The 19,349-nt window shown below is 41.2% G+C and overlaps 2 protein-coding genes across 3 annotated transcripts; both read left to right on the plus strand.

Annotated features, from left to right (window-relative positions):
- The first annotated feature begins 247 nt into the window (after positions 1–247).
- Positions 248–9,012, plus strand: LOC117639942 (serine/threonine-protein phosphatase 6 regulatory subunit 3). 2 transcript variants are annotated; one of them, XM_034376037.1, is made up of 21 exons: positions 248–398; positions 972–1,067; positions 1,151–1,230; positions 1,306–1,576; positions 1,650–1,820; positions 1,890–2,092; positions 2,177–2,293; positions 2,383–2,539; positions 2,644–2,796; positions 2,882–3,013; positions 3,086–3,150; positions 3,270–3,465; positions 3,555–3,647; positions 3,732–3,829; positions 4,081–4,257; positions 5,393–5,523; positions 5,605–5,844; positions 5,923–6,076; positions 6,165–6,314; positions 6,485–6,586; positions 6,658–9,012. In XM_034376037.1, the coding sequence occupies exons 2-21, from the start codon at positions 1,008–1,010 to the stop codon at positions 6,704–6,706; spliced, it is 2,799 nt and encodes a 932-aa protein (XP_034231928.1). In that variant the 5' UTR covers positions 248–398; positions 972–1,007; the 3' UTR covers positions 6,707–9,012. The 2 variants fall into 2 exon arrangements, with proteins under 2 accessions (XP_034231928.1, XP_034231929.1); XM_034376038.1 differs by lacking the exon at positions 4,081–4,257.
- A 435-nt stretch (positions 9,013–9,447) lies between these two features.
- LOC117639943 (cleavage and polyadenylation specificity factor subunit 5) lies at positions 9,448–15,734 on the plus strand. Its single transcript, XM_034376039.1, has 6 exons — positions 9,448–9,690; positions 10,012–10,212; positions 10,299–10,362; positions 12,011–12,176; positions 14,442–14,556; positions 14,636–15,734. Exons 1-6 carry the CDS (start codon positions 9,572–9,574, stop codon positions 14,655–14,657), a joined length of 687 nt encoding a protein of 228 aa, XP_034231930.1. The 5' UTR covers positions 9,448–9,571; the 3' UTR covers positions 14,658–15,734.
- The last annotated feature ends 3,615 nt before the right edge of the window (positions 15,735–19,349 follow it).

The following is a 19,349-nucleotide window of genomic DNA, read 5'->3' on the forward strand; positions in this document are numbered from 1 at the left end:
ATGTACGTGTCATCAATTTTCTACCTTACACAATGGAAACAGTGGGAAAGCGGTGAACAGCGAAAATCTCCACAATCAAAGAAACGGAAAGCCGAATCAAGATTGGAGCTGCAAGGTGAATCCTGCGTAGCTCCTTTTACAATGTACTCAGTCATAACGCCTGTGTTGCTCTCGTCGTCGAGTTTTCTCCAGAAAGATTCGCCAAGGCAAGAGGCCAAGACCAGTGAAGGCCTGGTGGGTGGACAGACTGTCTTGCGTCACTTCATTGACACAGTGCTGCCCTCTCTCGGCCATTTCTCTTATGACGTCTCGTTACACATTAGGCCGTAGACCCGTAGTTTTGATATCATTGTACGATCAAGATACAGCAACACTCACCCGTTACAGGTTTTCTGAACGTAAGTGATAACTTTGATAATGTAAGAATCAACCGCTTTTCTATTGTTACTCAACTAGTAGCCTTTACCCTTCAATATATTAGGATAACAGAAGGTAACCTCGAAATGTCTGGTCTTTGTAGGCTGTACATAAAGAAAACACCCATTAGCCTATATTTAGAGAGCTGTTCAATTAAGTTCTTAATTGTTCTGTGACCTTTTCTCGTTTCCTGCCTGTCTTCATCTTTGTATTCATTTTCAATGTTAATTGTAATACCTTTGTAAGATGATACTGTTCGGCCTTATTTGTGGAAATCAATTTTCTTCGTTTATCTGATGACTGGTTGATGCTCTTCAATGACTGAAATCCCTCTAATTGGCCAAAATCTGTCCGTTAAATTGTGTTGGTTTTGGACAGTTACTGAACTTCTATCTACTCACCACCTATTAATGTCAAACTTTGACATTCGAGAGTATTTCATTTGTGGATTCCAATCAATGTACCTGATACTGCTATATTGACTTTAGTTGTATAAATTATTTCAACTTTAAGAATTTTTCCTAATTTGTTCGCTTTTACTCTGATTTTTTCAGTAAATTTTGTGATATTGTCAAAGTTAGGTGTTCACAATGTTTTGGAAATATACAACTACAAATTCAAACAGCATAGAAACATTATTGAACAAGCCAGTAAGTACTTGCAGTTATTTTACCCTGTGTGAATTTTGATCAGTTTTGTATGTGAGTTAATGGTTTTTGAAATGTTTTTGCAGGATGTTACCCTTTTAGAGCTTATGGATGAGGAGAATATTTTACAAGAATGTAAAGTTCAGAACAAGAGGCTGGTTGATTTGTAAGTTTTGGTGCTGATTAAATTAAATTTTCTTGTATCTGCTGTGTTTGAAAACTAACAACTTTTTGTTTACAGCTTGATTCGACCAGAAGTGATGGAACAATTGGTGACGTTTGCAACGGTGGAACCACCGGCCACCTTAGATGAAAAAACAAGATTTAAATACCCCAACCTAGCATGTGAACTTTTAACTAGCGATGTACTTTCCATAAATGAGGCTTTGGCAGCTGATGTACCCTTAAGCAAGTTATATGCTTTTCTTGAAGGGGAACCGCCACTGAACCCCCTTCTTGCATCCTTTTTCAGCAAAACACTTGGCATTTTAGTAGCCCGGAGAAGCGAGCAGGTACTTGTGAGGATTTTATTGTAGCCTCCCTCTTTTGTTAACGTTTGACACTTCAATTTTTTTTTCCTTTCAGCATTGGTATTCATACCAGATAACATGTTTAAAAGTGATTGGATTCCTACAATCCAAGGAAAATTGCATCTCTCTTCTCTTAAATCACTTAGGAACATCTGCTATTATGGATTTGATGCTCAAAATTATTACTCAAGTTGAAGGCACAGAAATGAGACAAAATTTAATTAAGGTAGGTGATAAAGAGCACAATTGATCAGTGCTGTCACAACATCCTAACATGTTTTCAATATCTTTTCAGTGGCTTCAATCACAGAAAGTTATCCCTTCATTGATTGGGCTATTAAAGCCAGAGGTCGACTCAGATCGACACTCTAATGTTGCCCAGCTGCTTTCTGATGTCATACGCAAATCAAGAGACAATTTGAGAGAAAATCCCGCAAGAGACAATTTGAGAGAAAATCCCACTGAATTGGAGGATCCTATCCTTACTTCCCTTGAGAAGTGAGTAGAATGTTTTGTTTTCTATGTAACCTGTTCTTTTGACTGTTAGGTCATTAGGTGTGATTTCATTTTTCTACTTTTCAGGCAAGAAACTGTTGCTGAGCTTTTGGACAACATTTTGAGTGGAGAAGTCAAAAGTGAATCTGCTATTGTGGGTGGCATTGCTGTTTTGCTGACGTTAATGGAAACTCCACAACCACGGTAATTTTTGCTATCCAAAGCGAATATTGAAATGAAAACTGATTCTGTCACAGCAATCCACAATTGACTGACTGTACATTAAATTCTAGGCCTGTGGACACAACTCCCTATGCTGATGATGGTGCATCATTATCAATTCAAGAAGAAGAAGATGTGCCACCTGTACCCCCTGTTGTACACACAACAATTTCTGCTATTTTACCAAGACTTAAAGATTTTCACGACTTATTGCTCAATCCACCTCAGGTACTTTGAATGTGTTTGCTTGAAGTTTTTTATTGGGTAGATATGAAGTCTGAAATTTTGTTTTGCCGTGGCTATCCACTATAAGAAGCATTTCTTTATTTCAGAAACCACCCGTGAAAACAACTGTTGGGACCTTAGACCCTCCACTGGGCAACACTCGTCTGCAAGTTGCAAGACTAATTGCTGCTCTTATAGCAACCAACAGTCCTGTGATGAATCAAGAACTAGCCAATCTGGGCACTATTGATGTTTTGCTGGTAAAACTGAATTCCACATGAAATTAGTATGTTTTTCAAAGAGTTGGCAATAATAGTTTTTTTTTTATTATTTATTTTGTTTTAGAACCTGTTTTTTAAATATCAATGGAATAACTTCCTTCACACTCAAGTAGAGCAATGTGTATCTGCTGCCCTGAAAAACCAGACCAAAGCCTCTGGGGATGGAGATCCTCAAATGCATTGTCTTGTTGAAAATGTAAGCCTCCATATCTGTGCATAATTGCATTATCTTTTTTTCTTCCTACTCATAACCTTGTATTTTTTGCAGTTATTAGTGAAGTGTGAACTGTTTAAAAGGATATTAGATGCTTGGGAAGAGAATGAAACCAACCAGTAAGTGCACAATGAAATAATACCCAACATCAAACGAAACAAAAAAAAAGGACATATGAATTACCGGTATTTTGCTTAATTTCTCTTTCTTAAATTTGGTTTTGAATTGTTCTGTAAAGGGTTAAAGAGAAGTGTCAACGACGAGGATATATGGGTCACCTGATTAAGATAGCCAACCTTGTTGTAGAACAAGTGGAGAAATGTTCCTTAAGGCCTGTGCTAGCCAATCAGCTGCCTCCTGAGGTACTTGCTGTGTGGGAAGAATTTGTCAAATGCACTCTAAGTGAAATTAACAAGACTCACAATATAGCTTTGGTGAGTGGAATATTTTCCAATTTTGTTATCTTTATGTCAAATTTTAAGATATTTCAACCCATATTTTTAATTTATTTTACTCAAATTAGGGCGGAGCTCCACCTACGCTAGCAATAGGATTGGACAAAGAAGAAGCCAACTACAAACATGTTGCTTTCCCCCCTGAGACATCACATCATGAAGTGCGTATTCCCACAACCTAGGTACTATTTATTCTTGCATATTTTATCTTCTACTGATTCTTTGATGTTGCCTTCTTACTTCAGGCGTACACAGATTATCAATTACAAGATATGGCTCCCAATTTCAATGAGCACTATGGATTTCATGATAATGAGTTCAACGACCCAGAGGACACTTTGCAGTAAGTTTTTAATTGTGTACAGGTTTCTATTACCCATCCTTCCAGGAATGTAGCAGGAGAGCTTTCACACAGCCTCAAAGCAACATTGTTTTTTTCAGTCTTGCTCAAAGGTATACTGTGATTTTAAACTCCAACACATTTCCAGAGTGGCCTGTCAATTGATATTGTCTTGAGGCACTTTAGGCTTTTGATTACTATCAATCAGTTTCATGAATTGCTTTGAAACATTGAAATATGCCACATTTATACAGCTCATCGGTGGATCGCCTTCCTGACATGGCAGTTGCTCTAAATGAGGATGAGGACAGACAATATGAATGGTTTAAGCATGTCTGCGCAAAGAATGTACGTTCCCTTGAAGATGCTGAGGAAAACGCTTGGGAGGATACCGACCTAGGCAGTTTTCAAACCTCTGAAAATGAATCTAGGTACAAAACCCCAATATTTTCCGTAGTCAATCGAGGGTGGTCCCTTTTGATATAATATTGACAAGAATTAGCTGTTTGCAGGATGGCTTGATGATCTTACTAACGCAGAGGGCATGAGAAAGGGTGCAGCACGCTCAGATCTTGTGTTAACAGTCCCCCCTCCCCCTCCCCTTTTAATTCTATTCCCCCTTTCCCTCATAAAAAAGCATGTGTTATTGGTGCTTTACTTGCAACAAAGTGTGGTTAACAGTCCAGCTTGAATATAGTTCACAGCTCTTGAAGAGATTTGGATTATAGTGCCCCTTAGTTTAAATTTTTAGTGGAGAAACTTCTTAAAAGTGTTGTAATGTTGTGACGTTTTAAGTTAAATGATCTTATCTTGAAGAATTTTCATTAAAGTATCTTTGATATATCGCATCTGTTTTAGAACTCCTTTTCTGGAGATTTTGCTACATCACTTACCCTCACTTTGGAATTATTATCTATCAATAAACAGAAGCTTGAGTATGTGGCTTTACTTACAGCACATTTTTTTTTTAATAACCCAGGTACATCGAATCAAGTTTTGAAAATTGAGAACTTTTGTGTATTTTATGTGACTAGCAGTTAGTTAAGATGTTTTGAATGCCTCCACTCACCAAAATAAGCTTCACTCATTTATAATGTATCTAATCCTACATCTTGCATACTATTTATCCTGCATCATGCAGCTTTCAAACATGGCAAGGGACCATTCAAATTATATGTTCGATATTATTCCTGTTTTAGGCATTTGTTCTTGGTGTGGTTTTTACTCAGCCATGCATTGGAGTTGTTATAGAAACTCCAGAAGGTTGCACCCATGATCTTTTAGAATATTTCATCTTCATCTTTCAGTGACAGTTTTTTCTTGTCTTTTTTACTCTTTGAATGGTCCTTTGTTTTAAGGGAAAAAAGAGAGGGAGGGGGGAGAAGCGTTCACATTTTTTAACATTGGTTACTGCATATCAAATGGAATTATTTTTATTGATTTTAGAGAGATGTGGAACTTTTCTGCTTGAATGCTGAATTTCTATGTTGCTTATTTTATTAATTTTTGTTGTTAAGATAAACAGTTGATGCATGTACTACAATGTTGTTTAACCTGTTACTTCAGCAGGTGGAATCTTGAGAAAGAGGTTCCTGAACACAGCAGTTCAGATGAAGAAGAAGAGGGCGATGACAAGGATGACGATATAAGAGGGCCTTCCAAAGCAAGTGTTCGAATGGAAGTTGACGTCAATGACAGTATGTTTCTTCCTCAAACAATGTGAAATTTTTGCTCTAAATTTGTTTAATATGTACATTGCTTAAAACTTTTTTTTACAGTTTGGTCATCTGGTGCTGCAACCCTTGATTCAATAGCCGATTTTCAAAACCCCTGGGGCTCAGGCTCTCCAGCCGCACCACCTCCTGCAGACACCTTTGGTGTCCCAGACGCAGGCTGGGCAGATTTTTCTAATTTTGAGACTAATTTTAGTTCTAGCACCCAGCTTAATGATGCTCAAAAATCTCAAGAACCGTCAGACTTATTTCATGACGATATGTCAGCAAAAGATGATCCTGAAGGTAACCTTTGCACTAGATGAATCTTAAATGGTAAAACTCCATGAATTTTATTCATGTACTTGTTTGCATTGACAACAGATCTGGAAAATGTTGAGAAGATGGTAGTACCTGACAACACTGCTATTTCTGTTGAAACTCTACCCTCCACCTCTGAAATGGATGTTAAAGGAGTGCAGGATCCAATTTCCACCTCAACGGGAAGTTCGGCTGTGCCGATTGCAGTAGGAGTGAGGTATTGAAGGCATTTACCTTCCCTATATAGTCTATCCATTGCCTTTGATTTTCTACTTTCTTATGTTTTCCTTCTGTGTTCTTTCTAGTTTTGTGAAGGCTGATGCCAATGCCAACCCCACAACTTGTACAGATGAAGTAACTTCCACAGCATCTGCTATGGTTGATGAGGTTGCAACAGCTGCTGTAGCTGCAGTACGAGTGGTAGTGGAAGATAAGCTTGGATTGGATAATCAAAGGTACGAAAGGGTATTAATTTTTATTCATGGTGGCATAAACTTCGACCTATTTTCACCTTGATTGAGGGGTTGGCCTTGATTGATGAACTCGTACTCAATTTCAAACAAAACAATAATACAAAACTAAATAAAAAATACTTACTTTTTATGGCTAATTTGAAATATTTCAGGTTTTTGGGAGGGGCCCAAGATGAAAGTCATGCTTCAGTCCATGTTCATTCAGAGGAAGATGTTAAAGAACCTATTGCCTCAGAGGATTTGCCGGAAAAGAGGTATGATGTCAGTAGGTTTTTGCTTTTTCACAGGATTTACTTTTATCTTACACATTGGCTTGTGTTTTCAGGGAAATAGACACTACCACCAGTGAAGATTTATCAAGTGAAAATGTTTAGCTCATCTGGTTTAAAAGAATGGAAGTATGCTGAAATATGTGCATATGTGAAGCTGGACTTGGATATAGATCTCATTTGAGGCATGCAATACACAACCAATGAAAAACATTCAATGTGCATATCGGATAATTATCTGTGTTTAGTAATTGATTACAATGTAAATATGGTATGTTAAACACGTTTGGTGAATGACTGGCACCCTGTTTAAAAGGAAGTTATATTGTAAGTACTGATTGCATTCATAAGTACTGTAGGTGGCTATACCAAAGTATGTTATTTGTGTAACTGCTTTCAAACCAGTATGGGATTTTCAGGAAAGTTAAGCAGACTGAATTGATTTTTTCTGTCATAGAACGAATCGCTGCCTGTCTAGTTACTGTGTTAACTTGTTTCACTATAGCTTCAATTGGAAGTCAACATCAAGCCAAGAATATTCTTTACCCTTAATTAATGAGCTTCTTTTTGTATGTTTTGTACTTAACATCAAGATCTCTTTGCTCAATTTGTGTCTGACGATTTAGAACTTTCAGAATCTGATGGGATACTTGGCATGATACCAGCTTCTCAATTTTCAACATATGGTTCGAAAAAGTTGTGATTGTTTTTAAATGTATTAAATTATCAAGAGTTACCTGTAATATGTTGTGTAAATCAATTTTGTATGGCTAAAAGTGATTAACACTTCTTTAGTACAATATTGCTGTGTTATGGGTCTAGCGAGTCCCTTCACATGGATTAAATTAAAGACAAGTGGAAATTTTGAGCTTTCATAAAGAATATGCTGTTAGTAAATGCTGCTCATAAAGCAGTATATTGTGATATGCTTCGAACAGCTTATTTGTTGTATTAACTGTGAATCCCTCTGGAACCAAAATCACTGTTGCCCTCATAGTGTTTACATATTTTCTGTATGTGTACTCTGATATTTGAGAAAGTGGTCAAATATTTCTGTAACCCAACCTGTATATGTAATAATTATAGTTCCAAGAAGTGCGCTAATTATTTAAGCCTGTGTTGATTGTGATTGTTTGTATATGATACAATCTTAATTTGTTATTTTTGTCTATTTCGATGCAAAATAGGGAAGGGGTAGGGGAGAAAATTATGTACCTTATTCTGAGGGCAAATGTCTGTGAATGTTTATAGTTAAGATTTTATGCAGGAGATCATTCAATTTTCTTCCAATTGTTTGAAATACACCTTTGATTGAGTTTTACCTTCAGTTTTTCATTTGTATCTTTTTAATACCTTCTGCAAGACATGCTTACTATGTTCATTGTATTTGTGATGGATATTTATAAGTGTATACTTGTTTTTAATCCCTAGTAGTTAGTTGGAATTGAAACTTCTGTGTTATACTAATTTAAGATTAAAATTGCATTCATTGTTGGTGACTGGATCATCTGTGAATCACTGTTGCATTCAATTTGCATTAATTTTCTGAGCTCTGTTTTCCAAGAGTAAACTACTTATGATTGACAAAGATTGAAGTCTGACATTTGTTTCCATTAATGCGCTACTTGTTTGTGATCACTCAGACTTTTATTTAACATCTGTCAGACCAAATAGGTTTTTAGTGTTAAATTTTAGCCTTATATGCTTGTAAACTTTTGACTGAAAATTTATGTCAATAGGCTGCCAATTGCATTGAGCTATGAGCAGTATTTTGAAGTTGTATGTTTCAGTTAAACTAAAACAAATGAACAAAACATCAAAAACATTTCAGTGAACAGGGTTACCTCTAACACATTTGATCACTTGTAATTTTTTTTAGCAGCTTCAGGGAGGGAATGAATTAAAATTGAAATACTGTATTTGGTTGATTGTGTCAGAGAACATTTGAGAAAGGTCAGTAAGTCAGTCAGTCAGTCAGTTTCATGGTTTGGGTGTTGATTAATGTTTGAAGTACTTGCATAGCGCACATTCACTTTCACAAACACTTGTACTCTCAAAACAAACGAAGAAAAATGAGATCATGTAGAGTGGGACAAAATGGTGTAACTTTGTTGAAAGTGCATCTAGGTTTTGGAACCCATCCTCTGTGAACTGTGGCCTTTCAATGTGAAATTTAATGTTAATGTGGTCATCCTGTGTATGCAAGTTTGTTGACTGCAGCAAAGCTTTTTGTAGCAAGATGATTTTATGACATGTAATCACTCATTGCTTTTTTGCTTTTGTTTTAATTTTAAACAAAATTTTGATGTATTTTTAGTGGTGTGCATGTTACAGTATTTTTATCTGATAAAATTGTGAGCCTTGTGTGTTGCAATTAGTTACAGTAAACCCAGTTGAGGAAGTTAAACAGATGCAAACTTTTAATGTTGAGACCTTTATATTTCATTTCATATCTTCAGCAGAAGCACCATGCAGCTGGAGAAACTGAATTATTGTACACACTTAATGAGAGGTAGAAAATACAAACACTGGTCTGTGACATTAGAGCAACATCCCTATTCTCCGCTAAACATTGAAAGGCCGAAAAGAAAATGACTCGATTTGTTGCCCATTTTACACATTTTGCGTGAGTTTGGCGCCCCACCATCAGGAAACGGACACAGAAGCAAACAGTCAAGTAACTACCAAAACAATTTCGAAAGTATTTTTCCAAAATCATAAAATTGACGCACGAAAATAGAGTAAAAGCAGCTGTTTTGAGGACAATTTTGGGCCATTGGCATTTCTATGGGCTATTTTGTGGAAAGGACCGAGGCCACAAGTTATTGGCCCTGACTGACGTAGTACGGTGGTGGTGAAGGATCGAAGCGGCGGCGAGCGGCGAGGCAGGCGAAGCGCAGGCGCAGAGGTTCAGGCATCTTCAGAGAAGGGGCTTTTTCAGTTGATTTAAAAGTCTTTAAATAGTGTAATATGGCTAGCACCCAAATTAAAGGTAGTGGCTGGCCGCGAAGGGCAAGTCAAACATCTCCATTTGATCAAAAGTTTGCGGCCAACTCAACAAACACGGCGATAAACAGACCAATCAACTTGTGAGTAGCCTGGCGTCCGTTCATGTGTGCCTGGAGAAGCCTTATAAATTGCTTGTAATCACTTCAAGTCCTTTTAGGATTGTTTTCGGCTCGCGTTTTCTTTAAGTAACATAATTTTTGCGGCACCTTTGACTTACTGCGATCTGTGATATACAGCTTTTTGTTGGACTTGTGTACTTTGTTTTAAGGAGGTTATGTTCGTTAGTATACTTGTTTAGGTAGCTGTTTCCTCCAGGTTTCTCTTGTTCTGAATATCTCACTTTCCACGTCGACCTCTACTGAGCCCACTGAGTACTGAAGTGTTTGTTAAATTCTGTTCAGGTATCCTCTTACTAACTACACTTTTGGCACCAAGGAACCATTATTTGAAAAAGATCCGTCTGTCCCTGCGAGATTTCAGAGAATGAGAGAGGAATTCGACAAAATTGGTATGAGACGCAGTGTTGAGGGAGTATTGCTTGTTCATGAACATGGCCTTCCGCATGTCCTTCTTCTACAACTCGGCACCACATTTTTTAAGCTGTAAGTAGTTTCATTATCTGAATGAGCGTTACCACCCATAATATCAATGTTTTAATCAATGTCGCTCTTTTTTTCTAATTGTTTAGTCCTGGTGGTGAATTGAATGCTGGTGAAGATGAGGTTGAAGGTTTAAAGCGCCTTTTAACAGAGGTATGTTTAAAATCTTTATTTATAGTGTATTACATTCCTTTTCTAGATATAGTAGTCAGCATGTTCCGTTTGATGTTAATGAAACTAAATTTATCGCTGTCATGTGTCTCGTTGGATTGTGAAGTTCCTTGTACCACATCTACATTTTGACATTTTATCCTAATTTTTGTCATTTGCCATTTATTTTTGTCATGGCAAAGAGTGGAAACCAAAAGAATTACTTTAATTTTTATTTGACCAGGACTGTGGTGTGACTGATCCTTCTGTTGAGTATCAGCCCTATTATTTGTCTCATCTTTGAACTAATGTCAACCAAATTTCCTTTTTCTAATGTTGTCTATATTTTGAGTTCGTATTTTTGAAGTTGACTCATTGTTCAAATTACCGTAGTTCAGACTTCTTTTGTGGAACTTTTACCCTCTATCTAAAGGGGCCTAATGTTACCGTCTTAATTGACAATTTTATTTCTTAGTAAGGATGGCCTTAAATTGATCAGAAAAAAGAAAGTTCGGCATTTGTTATCCTCAGAAATAATTTCTATGCTATGTTGATGTGGTTTTATTTCATGTAGCTGAAACCTATATCACGACCTTTTCCATTCGACAGTGTTAATTTGAAGTTGTTTTTACTTCCCCTTAAAGTTGGCTTAAAGTCTCGCAGTGCTTATGTTCATTAACATAGCAAAATGTTTTATCTTAAGTGTGCGATGGGGTTACTCACAATCGTGTGAGGCAGGTTAAGTTTTAATAATTGTGATTTTCAATGAGGAGTTTGTATCTCTTGGACAACTTAGTATTTTTCAAATAGTAAGATGGTTTCCAGTTAGCCACAAGAGATTTGGAAATTTTTGTTGTTTTGACGTTTCTTAAAACGGTTTGTAGCCAATATACATATATATAAACATGGAGCCTTGTGTTGTTACTGTCAGAGTTGTCAGCAGCGTTAACAGAAGCAAAATGATACCCCTTTCCCCCTGACTATCTCCCACCCTACCTCCCCCTCCTAACTATCCCCACCCAATATTCTGAATTATTTGTGTGCTGTGCTGACTGATTGGTTTGAGGTTTTACGTTCATATTTGTCTGCCCTCTTTCTTTTCCCTCCATGACCTTGGTTTCTGTTATTTGATGTCTTGTTGAAGATAAAAGGATGTGATCATCAAGTGTCATGAACTCATAGTTAGTCCTTAATTTCAGTTTAGTGAAGTGGATCCTAGCAAGTTGTAAATGATCGGAATTTTTGTTTTACAAAAAATGAATATATAATAGCAAACATGCACTGTCATGTTTTCTAGTATATGTTGATGCTATTAATCCGTCTTCTGGTTAGCTCTGGTTTTTACTCAATGTGTATTGGTTGGTTCTTTTCATGATTAAATTACTTTTATCCCTTGAAAGTTCTGATGATTCTGAATCATGGGTTTGACAGCCCATTTGTGTTTTTCTCCTAATGTTAAAAAATTATCTATCAAGGAATCCAAATTTTGCAATAATGTGGTATCTATCACTTTGCACCTTTTTTTTTCCTTTTAATTTTTTTTTATTCTGGATACCTGCATGCTAGTGTCACTCTCTTAATTGTATCTTCTATGAAGATTGTATTTTGAAGATTGTACGAGTTGGGCGTGGCGACATTTTCCTCGTTGCAGACACTCGGTCGTCAGGATGGTGTTAAGCAAGAATGGGTGATCGAGGACACAATAGGCAACTGGTGGCGACCCAACTTTGAGCCTCCACAGTACCCATACGTGCCTCCACACATCACCAAGCCGAAAGAGCACAAGCGACTTTTCCTTGTCCAGTTGGCCGAAAAGGGTAGGAATATCATGTGGTATTTGATCTTGTTATTTCTGTCCAGAAAGATATTTTTGACGCTATGGAACCCACAGAAGCTTCAATCAATTTTCTCTTACAAGAATTTGCATGCTGTGATGTGACTGTTTTTCAGTTTTGCATGTTGTTACTTCAGTAATGTTGGTTCACCTCTGTCAAAAATATCTTGACTGGTTGTAGCAGTTGTCAGCGATATGTTTGCTTTGTAGATACATATTTTTAAACTTAATGTTAAGTGTCTGTAATTTTAAGTATCTTATTCAAATGGAGGACCCATGTTAAAAAGCGGTTAATGCACTTAACACTTTCATACTGGAGTATTCTCTAGTCTTTTCTTTTAACATAGGGTCGTGATCTTAGGGTCATGGTGAAGTGGACGCATTATTCTTTGATGCAAAATATCTTGTATTCTTCTTGAATTCAGCTTTGCTCCATACCCTCCATTTGATAATGGTGTTACTTTTCCCTTCCCCCAATATATTAAGCTAGATTTGTGACATTCTCCCATGCTTATGTATTTTTATAAGAAGCATGTCACAAATCTATGACAGTTATTCAAGGGCATGGCCTTGAGCTGCCTCAGTTGTATTTGGTCTATTCTGTGTCTTTAAAAATAAATTCTGAATTCCCAATAATTTGGTAAAGTGTCAAACCTGAATGGATTGCACATTTTGGGTTTAAATAATAGGAGATTGTTGTTTGTTTCAAGTTTTGTTAAAGAGGGGCTGGCTTTGTTGAACTTGCAAGCATCTGTTATATTGGAACTCAGGTTACTGAAACAACTTAATGTTGAAGATGGGCAGTCACAGCATTGTCATGTCTCCTCATTTCACTGAAATAATTCAAGAGGTGTATTCAGATTATTAGCATCAGTAGTCTGAAATTTTTTCATTTACTGTTGTACGTTAATACTAACTCGAGGCAATAGAACTAATTATCTTGTCAAGCACCATACTATCCATGCTTTTTATTCTGCTTACTCGGTTGGGATCTCTTCCTTGCATGTGACGTTAAAAAAATGTTTCAATATTCACTTCATATTTTTCATAATACACTTCTCCTATTAGTGCTCATTTTTGTTCACCCATCACATCTACTCTTATTTTTTGGTCTTGTTTTTGTTTTGTCAATATTTTGTGCGTGGTAGAATTGCTGCCAGCATTGTCAGGGAATCCTATATCGTCCATGTTTCTACATTGTCTTTTCGTGAAGTTCAAAATATAGCTGTCTTTATTTCCTTTCCTTACATCTACTTGTCCAACTCATTCTTTTTCAATGTAAAATAAACATTTCTGACTCAACTTTGCTAATAATAAAAAAAAGATGGTTAAACATAAATTACCAAGAGCAGCAGGGTATGCTGAAATGTCTGTTGATAATGTTCTGTTTGTCATCATTTATTGCCCCTCTTAAGGGACTTTACTTTCTGTCTGGCTTTTCCGCTCACTGTTGAATTGTGCGGGTGGCGATGAAACAAATTTGTTATGCACTTGTTTTCTTTTGCAATGATAGCATCAGTGAAGGAATTCCAGTAACTACTGTTCAAATTTTTGAATTGATTACTCACTCTTGGCTGATCTTGTATATCTTACGATCCTACACAGGAGGCTATTAGATTTATAGCAGGAAAGTCACTTGTATTGTTTTCCAGTGAAGGTATTTGTGAAAGTGAAGGATATACAGTTTTGTTATGAGTGTTGGGTGAGGGGGCTCATGATGTTATTGTAGCTCCTTTCTGTTAAGACTCTATCTGAAGGAAATAACTATTGCTGGTTGTGAAATTTGAGCTTTGCTTTTTATCAGTGGTTGGGGTTCACCTTACTGCATGAGGATGGACATAAGTTAATATAATAGTCACAGGAGACTACATAACTCGTTTTTATTAGCCAAATGATTTATAATTTGATTGGTTATTCAAACAGTTATCATGCTCACTTGCACAGTTGAGGACACTTAGGGCATGTGGGGCTTCAAATCACCTTATTATTATATTGGATGGACCCCCAGTGTCCCTTGGCAAGAATAAATTGTTTTTAAAATATAAAAGACTTAAATCATAGTAAAATTTAGGTAAATTAATAAAATGGATTTTACACTGATTTCCTCATTCAGTTCCAAGTTATCTGTTGTGTACCGTTAGTTGGTGAAAACTATTCATAGATAAAAACCCACTCTATGTGTATGATTTATAATTGTCTGGTGCAGGAACCTCTTCCATGTATCTTATATTGACTCTTTTGTTTGCAGCTCTTTTTGCAGTTCCTAAGAACTACAAGCTAGTTGCTGCTCCCTTGTTCGAACTGTACGATAACGCTCAGGGATACGGCCCCATCATTTCATCCCTTCCTCAAGCCCTCTGCAGGTGTGTTAAAATCTTTTTGTTATTTTTATTTCTTTGAAGTACACTTAAATTGATTTGTTATTCATCTTTTTATCTTTAGGTTCAATTTTGTTTACTTGTGAGGGTTGCTTCACACTTCGCCGAATCCTGGGCGAAGTAGGCAATCTGTGAAGATTGAGATCAAAAGGAGAGATCTTGCAACTGATCTACCTAGCGAGGACCTCTCAGATCAGTCATTGGCCTCATCAGCAAGTGAAGAAAGTGATAGTCAGGATGAGAAAGAGTTACCGGTTTCAATTAAAAGCTAATGTAAATTTAACATCTTTCTAAATATCTGGATGCTATGTTTCCTTTTTAATTATTAAGAAAGTGAAGTGAAGTGGTTGTTTTTAAGTGGATGAATCTGAAAAGAGTGATTTCTGATAAAGTGGTGGCTTTTCCCCCCTATTTTTGAATCGTGTAACAAGGTTAGTATGTTATGAACATTCATCAATTTATGTGTCTGAGATTCATCATGCGCCTCATCTGAAATATTGGAGTATTGTATCTGGCAAGTGTGGTTATAGTGTGAAATAGGAAGGTATTGCTGAAATGCATTCAATACCTTGCGATATGAAAAAGATGGTTTTCTGCATGGCCGCCAATTTTATTTAAATACTGTGTACCTTCTTCAATATTTTATTATTGTGATTAATTTTACAGTAGCATGAATTAAGTTGATTCGTGTTAATTTTTTTTGTGTTTCTCAATGCAGTCTTTAAGTGGTTTAGTCATGTAGATGTTTAAATTGTGGGCGAGTGTGACCCTATATTTCCAGTAGTGCAGGTATTTTTGTTGTTCCTGGAATCGTGAGGGGCAGGTTTTTGTATCTGAATCAATTTTATACCTTACTTCATAGACATTCATTTGCCAGACTGTTCAATCCAAAGAATGTATTACTTAATTTTGACCAAACAATCAAAAACAAGTCTGACTGAGGAGCCACAGGAACTGTAAATAAACTTTGCAAGGAATGTTGCATAAATAACCATGGCTGTTCTGAATTGTCAGGCAACGAAAATCCCAGTTCTTGTAGGTTTTAGCTTTTGGTCCCTTTCTTAACCTTTTCTGTTCTGAACATTTGTATTGAACATTTCATTTTCATGACAAAATGATGTTAACTTTTCATTTCTATTAAACAATAAAAACCCAAAAGCAAACTCTGTCTTGTTGTTCTCAGCAACCCTTTCCGTCACCCCGGTGAGAGATTCCATGGGAACGATGAGATACACACCGACACTCACTGTGACGAATCACAAGCTTCAAACGCTGGAACGGAGGTCAGGATGCGGACAAGGCAACTTAGAACCTAAGGTGGGAGGACCGGGAAGGAGTGGGTGGTCGGGGTTTAGGCACCTCACTGCTTCGCCGCGGGGTCGGGCGGGGCGCTCTCACCCGCTGCCGCTCGGGTTTCCACCCTCTCCGTCTCTCTCCCACGCACGGCACGGCGCTCGGCGCACGGCACGGGGGCGTAGGAGGGGCGGAGCGGCACCGTGGGCTGCGGGCGGGCAGGGCGGGCGGCGGGCGCAGCAGCCAGTGCCAGTGCTCAGTCGGGTGCCGCGCGGCAAGGGTGTGCTGCGTGCTTCGCGGAACGGTCCACGGTTCGCTCCGTCCCTGTTGCCGTCCGTGGCAGTGTCCGTGTCGCGTTCAGGCTGCGGAGGGGCTGCGCGAGTCTGGTGCGCATCGCAGCAGCGCGCAGCGCAGGGGAGGCGGTGCAGTGGGGGTGCGCGGAGCGGAGCGCGGCGGAGCCGCGGGGCCGTGAGGTTAGGGCGCCTGGAGCCTCGCCTCGCCGCTGCTGGCTTGCCGTGACAGTGGCGTGACTGCCTGCCGGACTGCCGTATCTCGACGGTCTTGACACGCAACAGTCAGACCAAGCGGACGGGCCGGTCCGTACCGTGTCGTCGTGTGTGCCGAGTGAGCCTGTGACTGCGAGCAAAGTGCTGGAGTAACAACACACCGCAAGACACCGATCGTCCGAGCCTGTCCATTCTCTTCGTCATCTTCATGCTACAGGTATGTGGCAACCCGTGGCCACTGCCACGCTGGTTTGGTGGAGTTTTTTTGTGAAATCGTTTACCGCAAGGACAACACTTTTCGACCCTGGAAAGTCCCCTCTTTTTAGAGAAAGCTGTTGAAATAAATCGATTGATCAACTTTTCTCACTAAAAAAAATTATCAGTCGGTATAAATGTTTTGGAAACATTTACGGCTTCCCAGACATCCCACCGAAGTGGCCCCCCCCCCCCCCCCCCCCGCAGTGGGCCAGAGGACCGGTGGAGGCGGCCTAGGTTCTAGACGCGAACCGGACGTGGGACCCCTCGCGCTAGACTTTTGGCCTCCTCCACCGGTCTTCTGGCCCACTGTGGGACGCCAGCGCAGCTTAGCGGTCGATGTCTCTGGAACGGTGAGCGTTAAAGAAGGGACCTATCGATAGCGTAACAATTTCGAGATAAAATAGTCATGGGCCAGACGCATGTAACTTGCGACTCACGAGCTGCGCGGCGCCAGCCTGCAGCAAGGGAGATCGGCAGTCCTTGGTTTTGGAGCCGCCTTGCCTACACTGGGCATTCCCTGTCGACGGCCTCGGCCCGCAGCTTGAGTGGGAGAAAGAGAGGAGTGCCGAGACTCTCGAGACCAAAACAAATCCACTTTCCCGGCGGCTGCTGCACAGTGTGCTGGCCGCCAGCCACCTCGCAGCGGAGCGGAGCGCGAAGCGGTAGCCTGAAAAGTGCTAATTAAAATTCATCAAATTATATCTCCGTCTGCATAAACTGCGACTTTCTCAGTATTAAAACTCTTGAAAAGTTGTGCGGGAATACGCAAATGAAATTCCCCGCGCCACTCCGACGCCGCGGCGCGCCGACTTTTAATGCGGGGGTGTCCGCGTCGCCTTAGTGCCTTAGGTGGCGCTGTTTGGGCGCCGCGTGGGGCCGCGTGGGGCCGCGGGGGGCCGCCTTCAACTTTCCAGCGACACCTGCTGTGTCCGCCCCGCCTCGCCCCGCCCCGCCCCTGACTGATCAAAGGCGTTTTGCTCTAAACTCATTCGGATGTTTTTCTTTGGCGCGGCCGATTCTTTAGCCCCACCCGAACCGCGAGATTGCAAACCTGTTAACACGTTCCAAATGATGCTGAAAAAAAAATGAACAGTGTGGGGCTGTTGGCGGTGTGCTTCGCGAACCCTGGTTTTGCACGAGTGACCGGGGCCCGCCCACCTCGACAGGGTTGTCTGTTCCTAACGGTTTGAATCTCTGATTCAGGAGGGGATGTTTTTTTGTATCCCTGCGGCCCTTGGACGTTCAGATTGAGGGGGTTGGGGAAAGAAAAAGGAGGGGGGAGGGGGCAGCAGTGGTGCAGGTTAGGGGTCGAGATGCAGGGGCACTGTGTGTGTGTGTGTGTGTGGGGGGGGGGGTAGTGTTGGTGTATGTGTGTGTGAGCGAGCGCGCAGCATTGCAGGGGTTGCCGCCGCATTGTGATTTATGACGCGGGCACGGAGACATGGAGCCACCCCGCCCCGCCCGCCCGCCCGCCCCGCCCCGCCCCGCCCCGCCCCGCTGCGCCACGCCAGCATATTTCTTCAGCGACGATCGACTGACCCCAACTCATACATCAGCGCCGGGCGATACGCCCGCCCGGTCTATATATGCCGTCGCGGAAAATTCGGAAAGCGCGCCAAAATTATGCCCTCTTCCCTCTCCCTGTCCCGGGCGCGCGGCGACCCAGTTTCTTGGACCTTCCGCTGCAGCCAAGATGACAATCGCTGTGCTCGTCCTGGAGGCCCATAATTTGGACGCGCGTATCGTCGGTGTCGCGGAACGCATTATGCGCGGAGTGATCCATCAACGCGGAGATCAGCGATCGGGCGATGACGACACTAACTCATCCCCCACCCCGCCCCTCCCAGACGAGGTCCTCGGGTCCTCCGACCGCACGGCCACGGCAGCCGCAACCCATCTCCAGCCCTGACCATAATCTCTAATCCCAATTTCGACTGTATTCCGCACCTAACCCCCGATCCCATTTGAGTATGTCACTGGCAGCGGCAGTGCCGGCCGCACACGCCGAGATAGCCCAGGATGCCAGTGCACCTGCAGGCCTGCAGCAGCCCGCAGTGGCGTGGTGGCGGCACCGCCTCTCCAGCAACGCTATCCTCCAGGATCACTCCCTTCGAGAGGTTCGCCTGGTCGCCCCGCCCCTCGGCAAATGCACTTCCACCCCCATCTCCAAGTACCTCCACCCCCAAGAACTCCACCCCAAGAACTCCACCCCCAAGGACTCCACCCCCAAGGACTCCACCCCCAAGAACTCCACCCCCAAGAACTCCACCCCCAAGGATTCCACCCCCAAGGACTCCACCCCCAAGGACTCCACCCCCAAGGACTCCACCCCCCAAGAACTCTACCCCCAAGAACTCCACCTTATGTAAATCCAACCAAAGTGCTTACACCCCTCAGAATTCCACCCACGGCAGAAACGGTACCTGGTTTTCCCAGGAGACTGTGGTAAAGACATAGGCGATTTCCAGGGGGTTCCTGGGAAAACCAGGTACCGTTTTCACCGTGCCCGAAGCACCTAACCCGCTCCGTTCTTCCAACCCGCTCGCACTCTTTCCAGTGCATCCACTCCGGCGTGAATTCCTCCCCAGTATTCCAGGGAAGCTCTGGCGGGGCTGGCGGCGGCGCGGCGGGGCGTCCGCGTGGGTTTTACGCGCGCGGAGGCGGAGGAAGGGGGAAGGGGTGCGAAGTGCCAGTGAGATGATGGGCGGAGGCGGAGGCGGG

Source organism: Thrips palmi, unplaced genomic scaffold, assembly GCF_012932325.1.
Source record: "Thrips palmi isolate BJ-2018 unplaced genomic scaffold, TpBJ-2018v1 HiC_scaffold_12, whole genome shotgun sequence".
In the NCBI taxonomy this organism is placed as follows: domain Eukaryota; kingdom Metazoa; phylum Arthropoda; class Insecta; order Thysanoptera; family Thripidae; genus Thrips; species Thrips palmi.

Coding starts and splice junctions, on each gene's coding strand:
- LOC117639942 (XM_034376037.1), top strand. CDS start 1,008: ATGTTTTGGAAATATACAACTACAAATTCAAACAGCATAGAAACATTA. Junction 2,294..2,382: donor ATGGAAACTCCACAACCACG/GTAATTTTTGCT, acceptor ATTAAATTCTAG/GCCTGTGGACACAACTCCCT. Junction 6,315..6,484: donor CTTGGATTGGATAATCAAAG/GTACGAAAGGGT, acceptor GAAATATTTCAG/GTTTTTGGGAGGGGCCCAAG.
- LOC117639943 (XM_034376039.1), top strand. CDS start 9,572: ATGGCTAGCACCCAAATTAAAGGTAGTGGCTGGCCGCGAAGGGCAAGT. Junction 9,691..10,011: donor ATAAACAGACCAATCAACTT/GTGAGTAGCCTG, acceptor AATTCTGTTCAG/GTATCCTCTTACTAACTACA. Junction 14,557..14,635: donor CTTCCTCAAGCCCTCTGCAG/GTGTGTTAAAAT, acceptor TTTTATCTTTAG/GTTCAATTTTGTTTACTTGT.